The sequence below is a fragment of the Hypanus sabinus genome, chromosome 4 (assembly GCF_030144855.1).
Source record: "Hypanus sabinus isolate sHypSab1 chromosome 4, sHypSab1.hap1, whole genome shotgun sequence".
Classification (NCBI taxonomy): Eukaryota; Metazoa; Chordata; class Chondrichthyes; order Myliobatiformes; family Dasyatidae; genus Hypanus; species Hypanus sabinus.
Genome location: NC_082709.1, coordinates 24484174 through 24505420, shown reverse-complemented (window position 1 = coordinate 24505420; position 21247 = coordinate 24484174). Strand labels below are relative to the sequence as shown.

General features: G+C 41.8%; 1 protein-coding gene across 1 annotated transcript in view; it reads left to right on the top strand.

Moving 5' to 3' along the window:
- col28a2a (collagen, type XXVIII, alpha 2a) overlaps positions 1-21247 on the top strand; it is a 94024-nt gene that overhangs the window by 31784 nt on the left and 40993 nt on the right. Inside the window, exons 14-19 of the mRNA XM_059966058.1 lie at positions 3257-3325; positions 7285-7353; positions 9594-9662; positions 11209-11277; positions 18758-18826; positions 20067-20138. Of these exons, the coding sequence (XP_059822041.1) occupies positions 3257-3325; positions 7285-7353; positions 9594-9662; positions 11209-11277; positions 18758-18826; positions 20067-20138 (417 nt within the window). The remainder of the gene's footprint in view (positions 1-3256; positions 3326-7284; positions 7354-9593; positions 9663-11208; positions 11278-18757; positions 18827-20066; positions 20139-21247) is intronic.

Here is a 21247-nt window from a genome sequence, read left to right as displayed (position 1 = left end):
ATTGCACAAGAATCTAGAGTTGAAGGGATACAGGACAAAGACTGGTGGAGATCACCCAAAGTAAGGTTGAATAACATTAGAGATTTGTAGAGTATGAAGACTTTGATATAGCATCGGGGAGGAAACCAAGAAGGGAGGGCTGAATTGTGTTTGGGTGTTGATTGATGTACTCTTGTCAAGAGTTGGCAGCATAGATAGGTGAGAACCATTTTACAACTATGCACAGAGCCTAGGAACTGGCGAAGGAGAAGTTTGTTGGTCTCAGGAAGGGTAATTATAATTTGTTTTATTTTTCACTTATTTTTTCACGTTTCCTTCCAAAATATCATAATAGCAGTGCAGATCAAACTGAGGACTTCAGAAATAGAATATTTGCCACTAGCAATTATTCTTTCCAGATGCATGGATATCTCTGCATTTCTCCAAAGAAAATCTGTCTTGCAGCCACATCAAAGTAATTTCTCTGTGGTCTGTTAATTGGGCGAGCAAAACAGTTCGTGGCTGACAAAAAGTATCACCTTCAAATTCTTCATATGTCACTTTTGTGCTCATAATAGTCAGCAGTAAAAAATTGCTTCATTTGTGATCTTTCGCTTTTTTTTTAAGCAACAGCAAGGTCTTGGAGTAGGTCTCCCTGGGAGCAGATCTTGACTTCCATGCCTTGTAAGTTAAGTGATGGTGAATTAACAGACTACTTTGCAACTTCCAGTATTTTTATTTCTGCTGATCTCAACCAGCCACAGATGAAGTCACAAATCTAAGAGCAGTTCTAATTGTTAGCCTTCTCTGCAAGCAACAATCTCTACTCCCCAATTGTGTGTGTTTTGTTGTGCATCCTTTAACTGGCTGCAGTGTTTCAAATATTACAGAACCATTCAACTAACATTTTACCAAATCTGCTCATCTCTCGAAAACTAGAATCACCTCAGTCCTCTTTATTTTTAAAATGTCTCTTGATCTTCTCAAGCCTTTTTTGAGCAGATTCTACTCTCATTAGATATCACTCTTGTTTATGTCCATATTCCCAGAGGTGGATTGCATTCTCTTTCAGGGTGAGGACAGTATTAACAATAAATGTCAAAGAAACTGTGATGCTAAATATTCTTGATACTGTCAACCAAATAGACCAAACTGGTGTGTTGGTGTATAAGACAGGTGGCAAGTACATGGCGGTTTATTTCAGTTGATAATGAAGCCACTGTGATGAGGCCATTACTCTTTTTAAAGAGTGGTAGGTTTCTCTAAGATTACTCGGGTAATTAATATACCATAAGCAACCAGAGAACTGCTATGGAGACATAGGAGACTGCAGATGCTGTAATCTAGAGCAATACACAAAATGCTGGAGGAACTCAGCAGGTCAGGCAGCATCTATTGAGATGAAGGGTCTTGATCCACAACATCAGCTATCCATTTTCTTCCACAGGTGCTCCCTGACCTGCAGAATTGATGCACCATCAATAAGTCTTGAAGACGTGAGGCGAGATATAGGCTTTTATTGGCTGGAAGAAAGAACAAGCAGTAATTGACCACCATACTACATCCTGGAGACTGAGGGCAGAACTCAGGCTCCAATGGCCTTTATACCGGGGTCTGTGGGAGGAGCCATGGTCAGTGGGAGGAGCCACAGGAACAGTCAGCGGGGCGGGGGGGGGGCGTGTCCAGACAGGTATATGTAGTTCACCACAGGAGTTCCTCCAGCAGTTTGTGTATTGTTGAAGGAGTTGCTATGTCTTGGGACTACCTAGAATCCTTGATATTGGAAATGAATTCATTGAGTGACTTGCTTTGTACTAATCACTGCTCAAAAGAACAAGTTGTGGGTTGATGAGGTGGCCTAATAACCTTAGTCTGAATACAATTGATTTTTAAATGTTATCTCTGAAGTATTCATCGTGAAACATGTGACGTCATCAACCTTAAATTGCCCAAGTAACAAAACTTTCAAATATTATCTGCCTCCTGCTCATGTTAAAGGAGTGGAAGCAGACCTAAAGTCAAGTTGGACACTCAGTGCCATTTCCCAGCAGCCTTGCATTGGTCACTGTGGAGGACTCAGCAATAATCTCATCGGTTTGTGCTAGCCTGCATTTAGTATCGCAGAAACATGCACCAGTTTTAACGGTGTATAACACTGTATATGTTCTATTGATACTGTGCTCAGTAAGGCCAGCGATGAAGAAGAAAATTATCAAAATAGTGCGTAAGAATTCTTTATATTCTGCGGTGCAGAATATTCTCAATGCATGTTACCATGTTTTGTTTCAGCAAGAAAGTTCCTGGGTCCATTAGTCTAACTGGAACCTGTTCAGACTGTTCAGGGTGTGCAATTTCTTAGTGCCATATTGTTGAGTTTCTACCCTTAAACCAAAGTTGCATGCAACACCAGTGGGGGCGGGGGGGGGGCGGGGTAATACCAGCCATTCATTTCAACTGAATCAATCTTAATGTCCCTAATGCCTAAGGCGTGGAAATTTTGAGGGATCAATTACAATGTGATATTCACTGAATGACATTGCAGTTTGGTATTTAATTTCTAAGACCAGACCTTTTTAGTCTCACTGATGTTGAAGATTTGCAATGAGATCTTTCATATTTTTTCCTTTGTAACATCTCCTTTATACACAATAAATATCATGATGTGCTATGTCATGACAAATATATTACTTGTTAAATAGATACAGAGTTTTAAAATTTTTTTTCATATCTATCATAGCTGAAGCTAATTAGACCAAAATAAACTCCAGATACTGGAAGAGCAAAACAAATCTCCAAATGCTGGAAATATACAGGGTCCATGGAGATAAGTAGATCAACGATTCTCCATCAGGATCAACGTGGGGATAAAGGAGTTTCCAGTTGTAGAAAGGGGGCTATGAAGAAAAGGGAACGAATTTCTATGATAGAGTAAAGGCTGGTGTTATCAAGATAACTCTTACTTCAAATTCAGGCCATTAGAGAGATGAGAAAAGCAAAATCAGAAACTGCAACTGTAATATCCAGGAAGAGAGGCAAAATATTCGAATCCAATACTGAGATCAACAAAATAGCCTTGCAGAAGATAAGGTGCTGTTCCCAGGGAGTCTTTGGAATGTTTCAACATGACAAAAACAGGAGTCAAAGTGGAAACTGGACAGGGAATTAACCATGGCTTCTGACTACCATAGTTGACAAAATTCTCAACCATGTGTCTTCTCTTTCCTGCTCTTCGGCTTATAACATTGTTAATAATTCATTTCCTTTTCACTTTGCACAGGGGCCTCCAGGAGCTCAAGGTCTTCCAGGAGGTCGTGGTTTACCTGGTGAGGGTTGGCCAGGAATGAAGGTATATGTAATTCTATGTGTAAATATACAGACAAAATCTCTCTTTAACTACAAAAGATTCACCTAAAGCTACCTGAAGGTAATGTTAGAACATGCAGAAAAGAAATTCCCCACCAGCAGGATACACCCAGCATGTTACATTTTTATCAAGGCCAATGTTTCTTTCAATGTTGAACAAGGTAATGCATATGCTAAAGCTAATGTGTGCGTCTGCTACAGGCTATATGTCGTTGAGGCAGCAAGAATTTTTAGAAGTATGCACAGGCAAGCTTATTATTCAATGTCCCTAGGAACATTTGAGGTGGATACTAGACGGGTAAGTACAGGAGCGAGTTCTGAATCACTGGATTATGAAAGCTCAATATGGAGTGCCATGGTGACATGCTGGTACGAGTTGGGGCGTTCCCCAGTTTGGAGTTCAGTTCTGGGGCCGTTCTGTAAAATGTCTCTGTACATCCTCCTCGTGGAATATATGGGCTTTCCGCAGGCGCTGTGGTTTCCTCCCACAGTCCAAAGGCGTAACGGCTAGGTTAATTGGTCATTGTAAATTGTCCTGTGATTAGGTTAAGGTTAATCAGGTTTGTTGGGGGTTGAAGGCCAGAGGGGCCTACTCAGTGTTGTATTACTAAATTAAAAATATATTATTTATGGCTGAAACATTACTGTATCTAACATACCCAAGGAGGAATTGTTAAAATAAGTTGTTAATTGCTATTTCGTTACACCCTTGTTGAGTGAAGGGCTGGCTTGTTCATACTTAGTAAAATATGACTTCTCCCGAAATGAACTTCTGTTGACATAAGGATACAAGAGACATAGATAAAGAAGGTCAAAAATGGTAGGGATCTCAAAAACAAGAGAACATAGGTTTAAGATGAGAGGAACCAGTTTCAAAGAGGATCTAAGGCAAGGCACGCATGCCCAAAATGGCATGCACACAATATTTAGTTGGCACGTGGCATGCAGTGCCGCACTCAATTCTTTAAACACCTCACATAGTGACAAGAACAATAATGATAATCTTATTGCCAAATGAAACAGCAAATGATTCTATTACAACTCAAGAGCAGTGAAGTGTTTTCATGGGAAATATCTCGCGCTGGCTTGGAACCAGCTAAATGAATGCAAGAGCACGGAACATTGAATGATATGTTTTAAAACCCTCAGATCTGCTGTACAGATCAGTATTTATACAGTAAACAGTTACAATAACAATACTATTTAGAAATGATGTTGTTATTCAATTGTCTTTTTAAGAACTTAATATTAATAATTTTTGAACAGATTTTCTAAAATGCTTCATTTATTTCCATCTGGCTCTTATACTTTTATTATTGTAAAATATCAAATATGTGTAAATCAACAAAAGGATTCACCCTTTTCCCTTAAAAGTCCATAATTATTGTTACTAATTTAATGGAGAAATAATCATTAATAATATTAATCACTGCTCAAATAATCACTGGAGGAATAATCACTGCTCAAAATTACCACAGGACACGAGAGAATTTTTAAGGGGATTATTGGCAATATGAACGCACACTCTCTGAAAAAGGCTTCCAGCCTTGATCTGAGGGGAATATTTTTATACAGAGTGTGGTTGATATCTTGAATGAGCTGGAAAGGGAATGGTCAAATCAGATAATATTACCACATTTATGAGGCATTTAGACACACTTAAACAAGCAAGCATAAAAGGATGTGGTTCCAATGCAGGCAAATAGGATGAGTGTTGATGGAGAAAAAAAATCACCATATTCTGCTATACATCTTTGTGACTGTAGGACCTACAGACTATTCCTCTTAATGAGTTGTACGTGTCTTGTAGTCTCAGAGACTGCTGGCAGCTCTCTTGTCAGAGCAGCTTGTGTGAAGACTATACTTTACCTATAGTATAAAGTTTAGTTACTAAATTATTTCAACATCATTTCAGCCTTATGGACATGCTGTCATTTTGGGTTCCCCACTTGTTCCCACCAAACTGCATTCACCCTCCACTACCCTTCCCTGCCCACCAAATCCCCATGGGGCAAGGAATTACTGTATTACACAACTAGATTTGGAAGATATAAAATACTTACCCATATAGTGTAAAATAATTTAGATTTTTTAAGATCCAAATTCAGTGGCCACTTTATTAAGTACTGTACCTCCTGTCCTTAATAAAGTGGTTACTGATTGTATGGTTGTGGTCTTCTGCTGCTTCAAACCGTCCACTTCAAGGTTAAACATGCTGTGCATTCAGACATGCTCTTCTGAACACCACTGTTGCAAAGCCTGGTTATTTGAGTTAACTGTCACCTACCTGTCAGCTTGAATCAGTCTGGCCATTATCCCCTGACCTCCCTCATTAACAAGGCATTTTTGCCCATGGAACTTCTACTCACTGGATTTTCTTTTGTTTTTCACACCACTCTCTGTAATCTCTAGACACTGTTCTGCTTTAAAACCCCATGAGATCAGCAGCTTCTGATACCAAAGATCATTCCACTTAGATTACAAAGTCACTTAGATTACATTTCTTTCCTATTCTGATGTTGGTCTGAACCATTGAACTGAACCTCTTAACCACGCTTGCATGCTTTTATTCATTGAGTTGCTGCCCTATGATTGTGTATTAACATACAGGTGTGCCTAATAAAGTGGCCACTGAGTGTAAATCCACTTGGCTTATTTTGACTGTTTTCCAGTCTAATCTGATCATTTTTACACAAATATTCTTTTTTGTTTTCATTTGTTCTCTTCAATAATCCATTCTTAGGCTAATTGCACTCCCCCTGAGAGTACTGCTTCATTAATGTTTGCTACACCAGGCAGCTATTAGAACTATATTCTGTGCATCAATTTGCAAACATGGCTCACCTAATTGTCTCCGTGCAGGGTGATTGTTGCACAGGGAACAAAATGGAACATTTCAGTAACTGCCTGAGGGAGTGCAATGCCCCAACTTGTGTCAAAGAATCTGATGATTGTTGAGGCTTGAGTTTTCACTTATGAAAGAGCGAATGGTGGACGGCAGTCAGAGCTCATCCGTTTATTACCTTTGGTCCATAAGGATGTTGGCCCATTGAGGTGCCACGGGTGAGCCTGAAAAACAGGGCAAAGGCCAATTTTTACAGGAGCAAGTCCAGACCATAGGAGGCTACAGTAAGTAATTTTATGGCCCAAAGTAGTGGGAACTGGACCAGAGTGCAATTGGAGATGATTCCAGGCTCAGTGATGGTCAAGACAGAGCAGAATGTATTGATAGTGAAAACCACAATCAATTTCCAAATTTAATTAAAGCAGCCACATTGTAAGGTCACCTTGATTAGTCTTTCTTCCTTTAATTGATGAGTGCTGCCTGGAGATGTTTTATCAGAATAAACCTCACTTTCTATTTCAGCTTTGTGACACTCTGTTATTGGGCACCAACTATTAAGGCTCTTTGGGCACACAAATTGGAAGTGTGGATCTCTTCATGCAGCAGGACTTACCTTCCGAGATCTTCCATTACCTTGTCCAGTCCTTACAGCATGTGATCAAAAATTGTCCACTGATCGGAAAATAACATTCCATTTTATACATCTGATCAGCACTGGACTTAGAATAGCTGCACCAGATTTTCTCTGAGGAATTTGTGACGGCATGTCAGCCTTCTGTCTGCAGTCCTGAACAAAGCTGAAACAGTGTACAGTTTGCACTTGTGGAATCTTGCAAGCCTCGGGCATTGCACAGCTGTGCAGCTTTTAAGTTGCTAAGGTCACCTCAAGATAGAATTCCACATCAGATCAAGTTTCTTTGAGTTTAATCTACTGTTGCTATCTGACTTTTTTTTCTTTATAATTTACTGCACTTTTAAGCATCAATTGATGATGCCAAAGTTCTCTCAAATAACTCAATGAAGGATTATTTTCCTTTCATTTAAAGATTAGAAACAACAATGGAATGTAGTATGATGCTGTAACTTCTGTGTGACAGGGTGATCGTGGTTATGAAGGACCAAAGGGATCTCGTGGTGCTCCGGGTGCAGGTATTAAGGGTGAAAAGGTGAGGAGCACATATGCCCAATTTATGATAGTGATAATTGTGACAGCAGCAGTAGATTGTGTGATTTGAAGTGAACATTTTAAGAACAAGTAAGCTAAGTTTGTAGTAAATTTCTTCATAGTATATTTCGATTTGAAATAATGGAAACTGAATTTACCTTTTTTCAAGCTGGAGCTATAATATCCTGTATCCAATATTAGGAACTGGCTTGTGCAATATATATAACATATAACCATATAACAATCACAGCTCGGAAACAGGCCATCTTGGCCCTCCTAGTCCGTGCCGAACTCTTAATCTCACCTAGTCCCACCTACCATGTCCCACCTAGTCCCATGTTTATGGGAGTAAACATGATTGTGCTTTTGGAAGATGCACTGGATTCTAATAATTTTGGTGAGAATCCAGCATAATAAGTGGCAAACAGAATTTCTGAAATACTGATTGGAGTAACATTAGAGATGACGATAGGAAATCAAGAATATTAAGATTAAATATTTACATAAAGGGGACTGAAACCACACAAGCCACCAACACAATCTGAGTGTTTACCCTGATTCCTTTATTCTGGCTCAGTTACATATCATAGATAAAGTCAACTAAATCTTGATGGTTTAAATTGCTAACTAGGATCCTTAGTTGAGTGTTGTCATTGAGAGGACCATTCAGATTTTAAATCCTCTCCTCTCAGGAACTGGGGGAAAATCTAAATGGTGCAGCCACTCAGTGCTAAAAATCCAAAACACGAAGTTCTGCGGTTCCCTGCTGGAAGTAGTAGTTTCTGTAATGCAGAATTTAGAGGGTGTGGGAGGAATAGCCCATGTGAGCCCCAAGGACGAGAGTAAAATCTGGGGTATTCGGAATGTGGATCTCAGCCTGCTTTAATGCCTGGCTCTCATTTCCATCGTTTTTCCTGTTCACCATCAAGCAAGACGTACCATCTGGTCAGCAGGTGGAAGAAGGAAACTGGAGGTCACAGCTGGAGAAACGTGGGAATCGTTGTCTGCATTCAGAGACGGTAGTCTGAAATCGACCCAGAAACAGGGGGAGCGTATCGGTTGAGGGAGACCCAAGGCATCCTCTTCAGTCCCCGAGGAGCACCACAGTGCAACTTGCCTCACAGGGAAATCTAACATTAAGTTTTACAACTCACTAGCCCATCTGTTTTGCCAGTCTAGCTGTTCTGATCTGGCTTCAACGACAGAGAAGCCATCATTAATATTTCAGGACTAGCCCTGAACTGCTAATCAAGACTCAGTCTGCCTATTTAAAGGTGGAGGCAACTTCCTTCCTGCAGGTTTCCTGTTCATATGGTCAAAAGTGCAAGCTGCCACTGGGACCCTACAAGAGGTCAGAGGGATTAAGCAGTTAAGCAACTACCTATAATTTAACCGCACTCCTCACCATTCTCACATTAATCACAACCCTGGCTGATGAGATTTAGTCCTGGGTAAACAACCAAAACTTTATTTATATCAACAAGATCTGCAGGGTCAAATAATACAAGAATCAGATTATTTTATTCAAATGTTCTCTTAGTAGCGAGAGTCTTCCTAAGTATATATATTCATCTCATGAACTGATTCCAACTTCTGTTGGAAAAAAAACAGAGCATCTTACAACAATGCCATATACTTTAACCAATGAACAAACTGCTGGAGAAACCCAGTGGGCCAAGCAGCATCTGTAAGAGGCAAGAAATTGTCAATGTTTTGGGTCAAAACACTGCATCAAATTGTTTGTTGCTTCAGATTTTAGCATCTGCTGTCTCTTGTGTTCCCCCACCCCACACACATATATATATGGCACTTCATAGCTTTTAAAAGACAGTTCATGAGGGCTCAGTTATTGCCTCAGATCTCAAAAGCTAAATTCATAGCCTTAATTCTTTTATTTCAACACGAGTTCCATTTCTGTGAACTATGAATTCAGTCCTTCACCTGTATTAAAAACTTGTTTCAGTAGTGTGCAATTTTTTATTCTGAACAAAACTCTTAATTTTCCACGTAAGACTAAAGACAGATTTCTGGGAATGTGAAAGGAAGTCAAGATGAAAACAATGTGAATACTTCGTAAATATTTCTCTCTGCAGAACTGAATCTTGAATTCAAGTAATAATTACCTAAATCAACATTTGATATATTGTTTGGTATGCAAAAGTAAGTTCAGATATGGTATCTCTTGTTGTTATTATTACATTTGTTAATGTCCCATTTCACTTCTGAAATGTAACTCATCAGGGTGAAGTAGGTTTCCCTGGATTACCTGGCCCCATTGGTCCACCTGGAGTTGGTCTGCAAGGTGAAAAGGTAATTATTTTGCATTTACTCTTAATTCAGCAAGCAACTCCTGTGACTTTTTCAATATTGAGTGCATACCTCCTTAAGAATGTTTCCAACTGCTCTCTAAATTGATAGTTATTTTGGTGTAGAAATAGCTGAATGAGTTTTGTCTGTTAGGTAACAAGAATGTAGTAGAAAATGCTCGCTCCTCACTTTCACTCTCCCTTGTGGATGTTTGCACGTTGTTGTTTAAGGTACCAGTTATTTTCTGGTGTTTTAGTGAAAAAGATTTGTACTGTCTCCAGACAGCCTAAACTTTCCACTTGACATGCAACTTGCTTTACATGTACAATTCAAATAATATAGTTATTGTAGCAGTAATTTCAGGCACATATTCTCATCTGTGTGAACACAATTTGGGCATCTGCTGCTGTGCAGAAAGATGTGGCCTTTGTCAGCCATATGTGGAGGTCTTCACCTTATGTTCTGCTGTAAGATGGTGTATTAAGTCAGTAGTTTTCACAAAATAGATAGCAGGTTCCACATGAATGAAGCATGCTGAACCCTTAATACAGGTGTTCCCAACCAACAAGCGGTCCATGGATCCCAGGCTGGACACCCCTCATCTAAATGCTTTTAAATGTTGTAATCGTTTCCAGCACACTCATTTCTACTGGCAGCTTGTCACACACACACACACACACACACACACACACACACACACACACACACACACACACACACACACACACACACACACACACACACACACACACCATCATGATGTGAAAAGCTTGCCTTTCCGTACCCTTTTAAATCTTCCTCTGCTTTCACCTTTAAACCTTTAAATTATGTACTTGTTTAACCTCGGAAAAAGACCGTGGCCATCCATCTCATCCACTGTACGTCCCTTGTGATTTTAATAATTTATGTAGCATCACTACTCAGCAGGAAGCAAGAGAAAGTCCTAGCCTATCCAATCTCTCCTTTCAATCTAAGCACCCTCCCTCAACTTCCAACAATGTCCTTGTGAACCCATTCTGCACCCTTTCCAGCTTAATTTCCTTACAACTATTTCCCACCCTAAGCTCCTTCAGCTGCATTATCAATTACCTTCCTTCCATAATGTAAGAAGTGGCACTATTTGTCGTTGATTGCACAGTGTTTAATTCTACTAGTGACTCCTTAGAAAATGAGGCAGTCCCTAGCCACATGGCCATGTGTCGCAGTTGATAGTGTTGTCACGTAAGTGCCAAGCACTAATGAGAGAACCGTCTACCCTTAACATTCAATGGCATAAATGTCACCGAGTCTCTCACTATTAACACTCCAGCTGTTGCCAGACACTCAGCTGGATCACCACATAAACTGTGACAGCAAGAGCAGGTCAGAGACTGGGTATCTCACCTCCTGACTGGCTACTTCCTTGCCAGTGAAAATCTGTCATAATGAATTTCAATATCTTTCTTTATGACTCCCATACCGTGCTCTGAACCCTATTTTAGAGTAATGTAGAATTTCGCAGGTTGAAATGCGTTAAATTGAGGCAATTTATTTTTGTATAATCTGATAGGGAGTCCTAGGTCCAAGAGGACCAGCTGGCCTGAGAGGACCTCCAGGTGAAGGCTTGCCAGGTTCAAAGGTAAGAGAAGCAAAAAGCTGCTAAAACAATTTATTATTTTCACAAACTTTAACACAAATTCTGAAGTCTGCTGCAGGCTAGATCTGTGGCATTCAAGACCAATGATCCAGAACTACAAAAGAATTCCAGGTATGGTTCAATTTACAGAAGGCTATTTTAAGAGTGAGGAAGAAACAATTCCAATTGAAGTTGGAGATGGAATTGGATGCATGTCAGCTCTGGCAGGGTTTTCAGGTCTTTACTTCCTACAAAGTAAAGCCTAACATCATGAATGGCTGTGATGCTTCACTCCCAGGTGAGCTCAAAGCCTTTTAAGCACACTTCGAAGGGGAGAATAAAACCAGACCTGTGCAGATCCCCGCAGCATCTGGTGACCCCTGTGATCTCTATCCCAAAGGCTGACGTCAGAATATCTTTAAAGAGGATGAACCCTCGCAAGGCGTCAGGCCTTAATGGTGTACCTGGTTTGGCATTGAAAACCTCTGCCAACTGGCAGAAATGTCTAGGACATCTTCAATTTCTCTCTACTGCTGTCTGAGGTTCTCTGCTGCTTCAAAATCATACCAGTGCCAAAGAAGAGCAGGGTGAGCTGCCCCGATGAATATCGCCCAGTTACACTTACATCTACTGTGATGAGGTGCTTTGAGAGGTCGGACATGGCCAGAATCAACTCCTTCCTAAGCAAGGACCTGGACCTGCTACAATTTGCCTACCGCCATAATAGGTCTACAGTGGATGCAATCTCATTCGGCTTTGGATCACCTGCACAATAGCAATATCGATGTCAGGCTGCTGTTTATTGACCACAGCTCAACATTCAACACAGTCATACCCTCAGTTCTAATCAACCAGCTCCAAATCAAAGGCCTCTGTCCCTCCCTCTGCAACTGGAGCTTTGACTTTGTCACCGAGAGACCAGAGACTGTGTGGGTCAAAAATAACTGATGATCAACACTGCCCAGGGATACATGCTAAGTCCAGAACTCTACTCTCTCTGCATCCATGACTGCTGGGCACAGCTCAAACACCATCTTTAAATTTGCCAATGACACATCTACTGTTAGCATAATTTCAGATGATGACGAGAAGGAGTATAGGAGCGAGATAGCTGAAAGACTAGAAACAAATTACCTGAAACTGTAGGGTTGGACATTGAATACTGAAATCTGCAGTATGCTCAAAAGGAAGATGATGTGTTGTCCTTTACTGAAAGGATTAACTGTAGCAGTGCAGGAGGCCGCCGGATAGATGCTTCAGAGTGGGAGTGGGCTGGAGAACTAAAGTGGCAGGCAAACAGAGCTCAGAGTCCCTTCAATGTAGGTGCTTTGCGAAGCAATCACCCAATCTGTGTTTGGTTTCACCATTTGAACAATAAATGCAGTAGACTAGATTGGAGGAAAACACGCATAATATGCTGGATGAACTCAGCAGGTCAAGCAGCATCCATGGGAATGAATAAACAGTCGGTGTTTCCAGCCAAGGCCTGGAAAGGAAGGGGTGGGGGAAGAAGCTCGAACAAGAAGGTGGGGGGGAGGGGGGGAGGGCAAGCTAGAAGGTGATAGGTGAAGCCGAGTGGGGAGGGGGAGGGCATGAGATTAGAAGTTGAGAGGTGATTGTAGAAAAGGCAAATGGCTAAAGAAGAAGGAATCTGACAGGAGAGGACAATGGATCGTGGAAGAAAGGGGAGGTCGAGGGACAGTGTGGGGAGGTGATTGGCAGGTGAGGAGAAGAGGTAAGAAGCCAGAGTGAGGGAAGGGGGAGGGGTAGAAATTATCGAGAGTTGCAGAAATCAATGTTCATGCCATCAGGGCAGAGGCTACCTAGACAGATTGAGTGTTGCTCCTCCAACCTGAGAGTGGGTTTATCATGTGGAAGAGGAGGCCATGGACCAACATAGAACCGTAGAACACTACAGCACAGTACAGGCCCTTCAGCCCTCCATGTTGTGCCGACCCATATAATCATTAAAAAAAGTACTAAACCCACACTACCCCATAACCCTCTATTTTTCTTTCATCCATGTGCCTGTCCAAGAGGCTGTTAAATACCCCTAATGTTTTAGCCTTCACCACCATCCCTGGAAAGTCATTCCAGGCACTCACAACCCTCTGTGTAAAAAACTTACCCTTGATGTCTCCCCTAAACTTCCCTCCCTTAATTTTGTACATATGCCCTCTGGTGTTTGCTATTGGTGCCCTGGGAAACAGGTACTGACTATCCACCCTTTCTATGCCTCTCATAATCTTGTAGACCTCTATCAAGTCCCCTCTCATTCTTCTATGCTCCACAGAGAAAAGTCCCAGCTTTGCTAACCTTGCTTCATATGACTTGTTCTCCAAACCAGGCAACATCCTGGTAAGTCTCCTCTGCACCCTCTCCACAGCTTCTACATCCTTCCTATAATGAGGTGACCAGAATTGAACACAATACTCTTGTGTGGTCTCACCAGAGATTTGTAGAGTTGCAACATGACCTCTCTACTCTTGAACTCAATCCCCCTGTAAATGAAGCCTAGCATCCCATAGACCTTCTTAACTACCCTATCAACCTGCACAATGACCTTGAGGGATGTATGGATTTGAACCCCAAGGTCCCTTTTTTCATCCACACTCTTAAGTAACTGACCATTAATCCTGTATTCAGTCTTCTGGTTTGTCCTTCCAAAGTGCATCACCTCACACTTACCCAGATTGAATTCCATCTGCCATTTTTCTGCACAACTCTGCAGCCTGTCTATATCCACTTGTAACCTTCGACAACCTGCAGCTCCATCCACAACTCCTCCAATCTTCGTGTTATCTGCAAAATTACTCACCCATCCTTTCACCTCTACATCCAGGTCATTTATAAAAATCACAAATAGCATGGGTCCCAGGACAGATCCCTGCGGCACTCCACTAGTCACCGACCTCCAGGCAGGATACTTTCCTTCCACAACTGCCCTCTGTTTTCTTCCTTTAAACCGATTTTTTTAAACCAAACAGCCAAGGTTCCACTTATCCCATGCCTCATGACTTTCTGGATGAGTCTCTCGTGAGGGACCTTGTCAAGTGCCTTGCTAAAATCCATGTAGATCACATCCACTGCCCTACCCTCATCAATTTCTTTTGTTACCTCTTCAAAACACTCAATCAGGCTCATGAAGCACAATCTTCCCTTCACAAAGCCATGTTGACTATCCTTGAGTAGACTGTACTTCTCCAAATGCTCATAGATCCTATCCTTAAGAATCCTTTCCAGTAGACGTAAGACTCACTAGTCTATAGTTCCCAGGTTTCTCCCTATTACGTTTTTTTCAACAAGGGAACTACATTTGCCATTCTCCAGTCCTCTGGCACTTCCCCTGTAGCCAAAGAGGATTCAAAGATCATAGCTAATGCTCCTGTGATCTCTTCTCTCAATTCCCACAACAACCTGGGGTGTATCATATCCGGCCCTGGGGATTTATCAATCTTGATGTTTTTAGGAAGATCCAGCACTACTTCTTCCTTAATCTCCACATTGTCCAGCAGACAGGCCTGCTCTATTTTGACCTCACCCTGATCAAGATCCTTTCACTTGTGAATACTGAAGCAAAGTATTCATTTAGGACCTCCCCAACCTCCTCCGCCCCCAGGCACATGTTGCCCTCTTTATCCTTTAGCAGTCCCACCTTCATTCTCATCATCCTCCTGTTCTTCACAAACACTTAGAAACCCTGGGGGTTCTCCTTAATCCTACATGCCAAGGCCTTCTCATGCCCCCTTTGAGCTCTCCTAAGTCCTTTCTTTAGCTCCTTTCTGGCTACCCTATATTTCTCATGAGCCCCTCCTACTTCCTGCTTTTTATATCTAACATATGCTTCCTTTTTTTCTCTTGACAAGTTGCCTCATGTGTTTCGTCAGCCACAGTTCCCTTTTCCTACTGTTTTTTCCTTGCCTCAGTGGGACAAACCTATCCTGAACCCAGCTCAAGTGGTCCCTAAACTTCTGCCACATTACTTCTGTGCTTTCCCCTTTGAACATCTGTTTCCAATTTACTCTCGCTAGTTCCTTCCTCATCCCTTCACAGTTAGCCCTTCCCCAGTTAAGCACTTTACCATTTCATCTGATTTTATCTCTTTCCAGAGCTATGCTGAAGCTAAGGGATTTGTGGTCACGCTCACCAAAATGCTGTCCCACCAAGAGGTCTGTCACCTGACCAGGTTCATTACCCAGAACTAGATCCAGTTTGGCCTCTCCTCTCATCAGCTGGTCCACATACTGTGTCAGGAATCCTTCTTGAACACACCTGACAAATTCAGCCCCATCTATCCCCCTTGCACTCAGGAGGTGCCAGTCAATATGAGGGAAGTTGAAATCACCCATAACTACTACCCTGTATTTTGTGCACCATTCTAAAATCTGCCTACTTATCTGCTCCTCGGTGTCCCGAGGGCTATTTGGGGGCCTATAGACTACTCCCAGCACAGTGATTGATCGCTTCCTATTTCTGACTTCCACTCAAACTGACTCCATGGACACTCCCTCTGCAGCGTCCTCCCTTTCTATAGCCGTGATACTATCCCTGACCAGTAATGCCACTCCCCCACTTTTCTACCTCTCATCCTATTCCTTTTAAAACACCCGAAACCCGGGACCGGCATCATCCAATCCTACCCTTCCTCCAACCAAGTCTCAGTAACGGCCACAACATTGTAGTTCCACATACTAATCCATGCTCTAAGTTCATCCTCCTTGTTCCTAATACTTCTAGCATTGAAATAGACACAGTCAATCCCTTTAACTGGCTACAATTATGTTTCGTCCCCTGCCTGTCCTTCCTTAGCATCATGCCCTTGTCCTTCCACGTTAATCCCTGCACTTACATTCTGATTCCCACCCCCCTACCAAACTACATTTGTAGTTTAAACTCTCCCCAACAGCTCTATCAAACCTGCCCACCAGGATATTGGTCCCCCTGGAATTCAAGTGCAATCCGTCCTTTTTGTACAGGTCACACCCGCCCCAAAAGAGGTCCCAATGATCCAGAAATCTGAATCTCTGCCCCCTGCTCCAATCCCTCAGCCACACATTTATCCTCCATCTCGTTCTATTCCTATTCTCACTGTCGCGTGGCACAGGCAGTCATCCTGAGATTACTACCTTTGAGGTCCTGCTTTTCAACTTCGTTCTTAAATCCTTGTAGTCTCCTTTCAGGACCTCTTCCCTTTTCCTACCTATGTCATTGGTACCAATATGTACTAGGACCTCTGGCTGTTCTCCCTCCCACCGCAGGATATCTTGGACGCGATCAGAAACATCCTGGACCCTGGCACCTGGGAGGCAAACTACCATCCAAGTTTCTTTTCTGTGTCCACAGAATCGCCTGTCCGACCCTGTGACTATTGAATCCCCTATCACTACTGCCTTCCTCTTCCTTTTCCTACCCTTCTGAGCTACAGGGCCAGATTCTGTGCCAGAGGCATGGCCACAGTCACTTCCCCCAGGTAGGCTGTTCCCCCCCCCCCCAACAGTACTCAAACAGGGGTACTTATTGTCAAGGGGTACAGCCTTTAGTACTCTCTAGTACCTGACTCTTCCCCTCCCCTCTCCTGACTCTGACCCATTTCTCTGTCCCCCATGGCCTCGGAGTGACCACCTGTCTGTAACTCCTCTCTATCACCTCCTCACTCTCCCTGACCAGATGAAGGACATCGAGCTGCAGCTCCAGTTCCCTAACATGGTCCCTTAGGAGTTTCATCTCGATGCACTGGGAGCAGAAGTGACCGTCCGGGACACCGGGAGACTCCAGGACCTCCCACATCTGACACCGACCACAGAAAACCAGCCTCACACACATACTACTTCCTTTTGCAATCAACAACTGCCTCGCCTCGTCCCGTTACCGCCGAAGCCCGTTGAGCCAAAGCCCTTTCACTCTGCTGCCTCTCACTCTGCTGCCCGCTGGATATGGCTGACTTCTTTCTAAGCTGTTCACGGGCCTCTCTCTTCCCCCGAGAACTCAAAATGTCTTCCCGCTGGAAATCCTTGGGTGCTCTCCCGCAGCCTTCTTGTTCCGAATGTTGAAACGGGAACGGGGACTGGCGTTTAAGTGGTCGGCCAGTGGGAAATTCTGCCTTTTGCCAATGTCGACCAAGCAGTCCCCCAGTGTACTCCCAGACTGGACGAAACTCGAGTGAATTGTTGTGTCACTGGAAAAGGAGTGATATTTCTCAGGGATCCAAAATGTGAAATGACAAGTACTGCATCTCCATGGTCGCATGGGAATGCGCCACGAGAAGGGAAGTGATCAATGCTACTTTGAAAAGCTTGAAAAAGGAGCTGATAATGTGTCTGATGGTGGAAATTGCTAAGGTTGTGGAGGCTAGTAGGCTAGAATGTGAGGACCAGAGAAAATCCTTACTCTGTCCGGGAGGGGTGGGATAAGAGCAGTGTTGTGTGGAATAAAGCATTTATTGGACCTTAACAGAGATAGTAAGTGCCAGTCACTGTTTTCCTATTCCCAATCATTTGAATTTACGTTTCCTTGGTTAGCACGATAGGATCTGAACTCGTGTCCCTCTACCATGATAAAAACCCTTTATAGAGTAGCCTATTTAAATAAGCTGCCATATCCTTGCATACCAGTACATCGGACTAACTTATTAGGGCGTTTCATTTCAATGTACCAAGGCACCACAATGCTTCTTCAGCCTGACTGTCCCAGTGCAATAGCTGTATGACATGTGATTTATACCCACACCTTTGGGACTAAGTGGGAAATTAAAGATGGCATGTCCCGGTGCCTTCAAAAAATGGGGACTGGTTGCTCTAGGAGGAGGAGAGAGAGAGAGAGATTGTGCTGCCAGGAGTTCACATTGGACAAAGTATGGAGCTGCTATTGAGTTTTCTGGTAGATAATTTTTTGTAAATATTGGCAATTTTGGTTTCACTATTTTCACTAATTGTTGTAAGTTTGATTTTTTTTGACACACTGAATAAACACCCTTGCATGAAAGTGTTAAGCGATTCTAGCTGTCTTTTCTTTGACTGTAACCCACGATCTAACACAGTGCATTTCACAGAGTCAGTGCCTTTTGTCAGCCGCCATAAGCAAAAGACCCATCTCGATTGCTTAATTTATTTTTATCTGCAGAATTTGGGTCAGAATGGTGAATGGAAGAAAATGTTTTGTCCCGCTTTATTGACATCAGAAACACCTTTCCTGGCATCCTGTCAAAGCTGAGATTGGTACCACTGCCACATTGAGTTGTTATAGCTTTTTAAATCTGTAGCAAATTCACAAGAGCCATGATTACCAACCAAAATGCCATCTACCCCCCTTCCATGTGCTTCATACCGGTGGTGTGAGGCAATTGTAACTGCAAGTTAAGTGATTGAGGACATTTTAAAAATGTCTTGCCTGCTTGGAATTTACTTAGTTGTTGTATCATTTTGTCTTCAGATTATTTGCATATATTTTAATTAAATTTGAACGTGATTCTCAAACCATTCTGCAGGGCGATCAAGGTTTGCCTGGAGAAATTGGAGCTCCAGGAGAAAGAGGAGTCGGAGAGCCAGGACCAAAAGTAAGTGAGAAAATTAAGTAGAAATAAGTGTGAGAAAAGTAAGAGAAATCCTAAAAGTAAAAATGCATCAAGGAGACTGGGGGATAATTTTATTAACAGGAGATAAATAATACCTGTAAGAAATATGGTTGGAATGACTTGTCCATTATCTTGAAGTCATTAAATGTACTTCAAAATTGTTCATAGCCATTTCTCAAAGGCTGATGTTGCTTTAAAGAAAAGGTAGATGAGATTAGAAATTTTGACTAAATTCTTTTTATCATCTTTGTATATGCAAAAATTAACATAACAGGTTCCTATTAAAAAATTTTGCACTGCTGAGGGCTGCGTAGTTGAACTGCCGATAATTTTGTCTTTGTGTAGAGTGCCATCTATTGGACATTTACAGGAACTGGACCTCAGTTTTGTCATGTTTAATGGCAACTATCATAAATATACTTTTAATATTGAAGACTGCTTTATGAAAAAAGGGCTAGCGTTAATTTGAATGACCTATGATATTACAACACAAGTAAGTTTTTTTTCAGTTTTGTATTACCTGTCAAAACTACCACTGAGTTTGCGAATCTAGCCTAAACTGATGTGGTAGATTGGCAGTGGAAATTCATCCTGTTCTTTATGTTTAAAATCAGGAAATGTCTGATTGAATCTAATTCCTCCTTTGAGGCAGAACAAGTGTCAGAGTTATTTTATTTCTGTATAACGTCTTTTATTATAATTTTTTTCTACTTTTTTGTCAATATTCTAATTTTCTTGCTTTTTATGTTTAATAAAATAATAGTATGTGAGTTGTTTTGGGTGTTTTGTCTTCAAATAAACCACTCTATAAAAATCAAAGCACTATTTCAAGAAACCCACCTAGGCTGCCCCTGCTACATTGATAACTACTCTTCATGATGCTTTCAGTGGTGGTTCATTCGTAATGTATTCCCTCCCTACATATCATATATCAAATTAGAAGAAATGGAGCAAAAAATGGGTATTAAACTTTAACTAGATTAACATCGTATATATCCTACACCCTTCTAGTTTATGGCAGTGCCCTTCGCTCTCAACCAGTGAACGATACTCTGGCAAATACTCTTGTATATCCAGGCAAGGATCGTTGCATTTCTGGTTCCGTCAATGCAAATTTTGCCAATTTTGCCTGCATGATACTGGCCCCAGTGTAACAGTTGGTCAGAATTGTCGACTCTAAAACACTTGTCTGTGGTCTTCCATGAAGCTGTTGTGTTTGTAGGGCGAACCTGGCTCTTCAGGATTGGCAGGGCTCCCTGGTCTTCCAGGAGAAGATGGTGCACCAGGACAGAAGGTAACTCTAAGGATATAGTAACTTAATTAAAATGGCCGTGAGGCACTCTAAAGCGGTTAGCTGAATTTCAAATTTATCCCAACCCTGTATTCTCTGGTAAGGTCATTTATTGAAGTTTTATAGGTCCACAGACATTTTCATGGAGGGGAGTGGGCTTATATTTTGATGTTTATTCCAGCAAAATAACCTATGTAGTTGCAGTTCATATCATCTACTACTGTTTAGCCTCTGTTACAAGAGCACAGTGTCAATTAAATTCTAGCCTTCTAATTTTAAAGTAAACGTGTGATGCTTTTCTTTAAAAAAAAAGTTAATATGGTTATACATTCTGATCATGTCCCTAATTCACATCCTTTTTCATCCATGGACAACATAAATGAAAATTACACTGGTAGACTCATGGAACACTAAGCATAGAAACAGGCCCTTCAGCCCATCTAGTCTATTCCAACTGTTATTTTGCCTGGTCCCATCAACCCGCACCTGGACCATAGCCCTCTGATACCCTTCCCATCCAAGTACTTAACCAACTTTTCTTAAATATTGTTGTTGAACCTGTATCCACCATGTCTGCTGGTAGCTCGTTCCACACTTGAACCACCTTCTGAGTGAAAAGTTTTTCACCTTTCACTCTTAATTTGTGACCTCTAGTTCTAGTTTCTCCCAACCTCAGTGGAAAAAGCTTGCTTGCACTTCCCTTATCTATGCCTTTCATAATTTTGAGTACCACTATCTAAATCAGCCCTCATTCTCTTACTGTCCAGGGAGTAAATTCCTAACCAATTCAACCTTATAGCTTAGATCCTCAAGTCCCAGCAACATCCTTGTAAAAGTTCTTTGTAATCTTTCAATCTTATACCTTGTAGGTAGGTAAACAGAACTGCAGACAATACTCCACATTAGGCCTCGTTAATGCCTTATACAATTTCAACATGACTGCCCTCCTCCTGTACTCAATACTCTGATTTATGAAGGCCAATGTGCCAAAAGCTCTCTTTATGACCACCTATCTGTGACACTACTTTCAAGAAACTATGTGTCTGTACTCCCAGATTCCTCTGTTCTACTGCATTTCTCAGTGCCCTACCATTCACTGTGTAAGTCCTTCC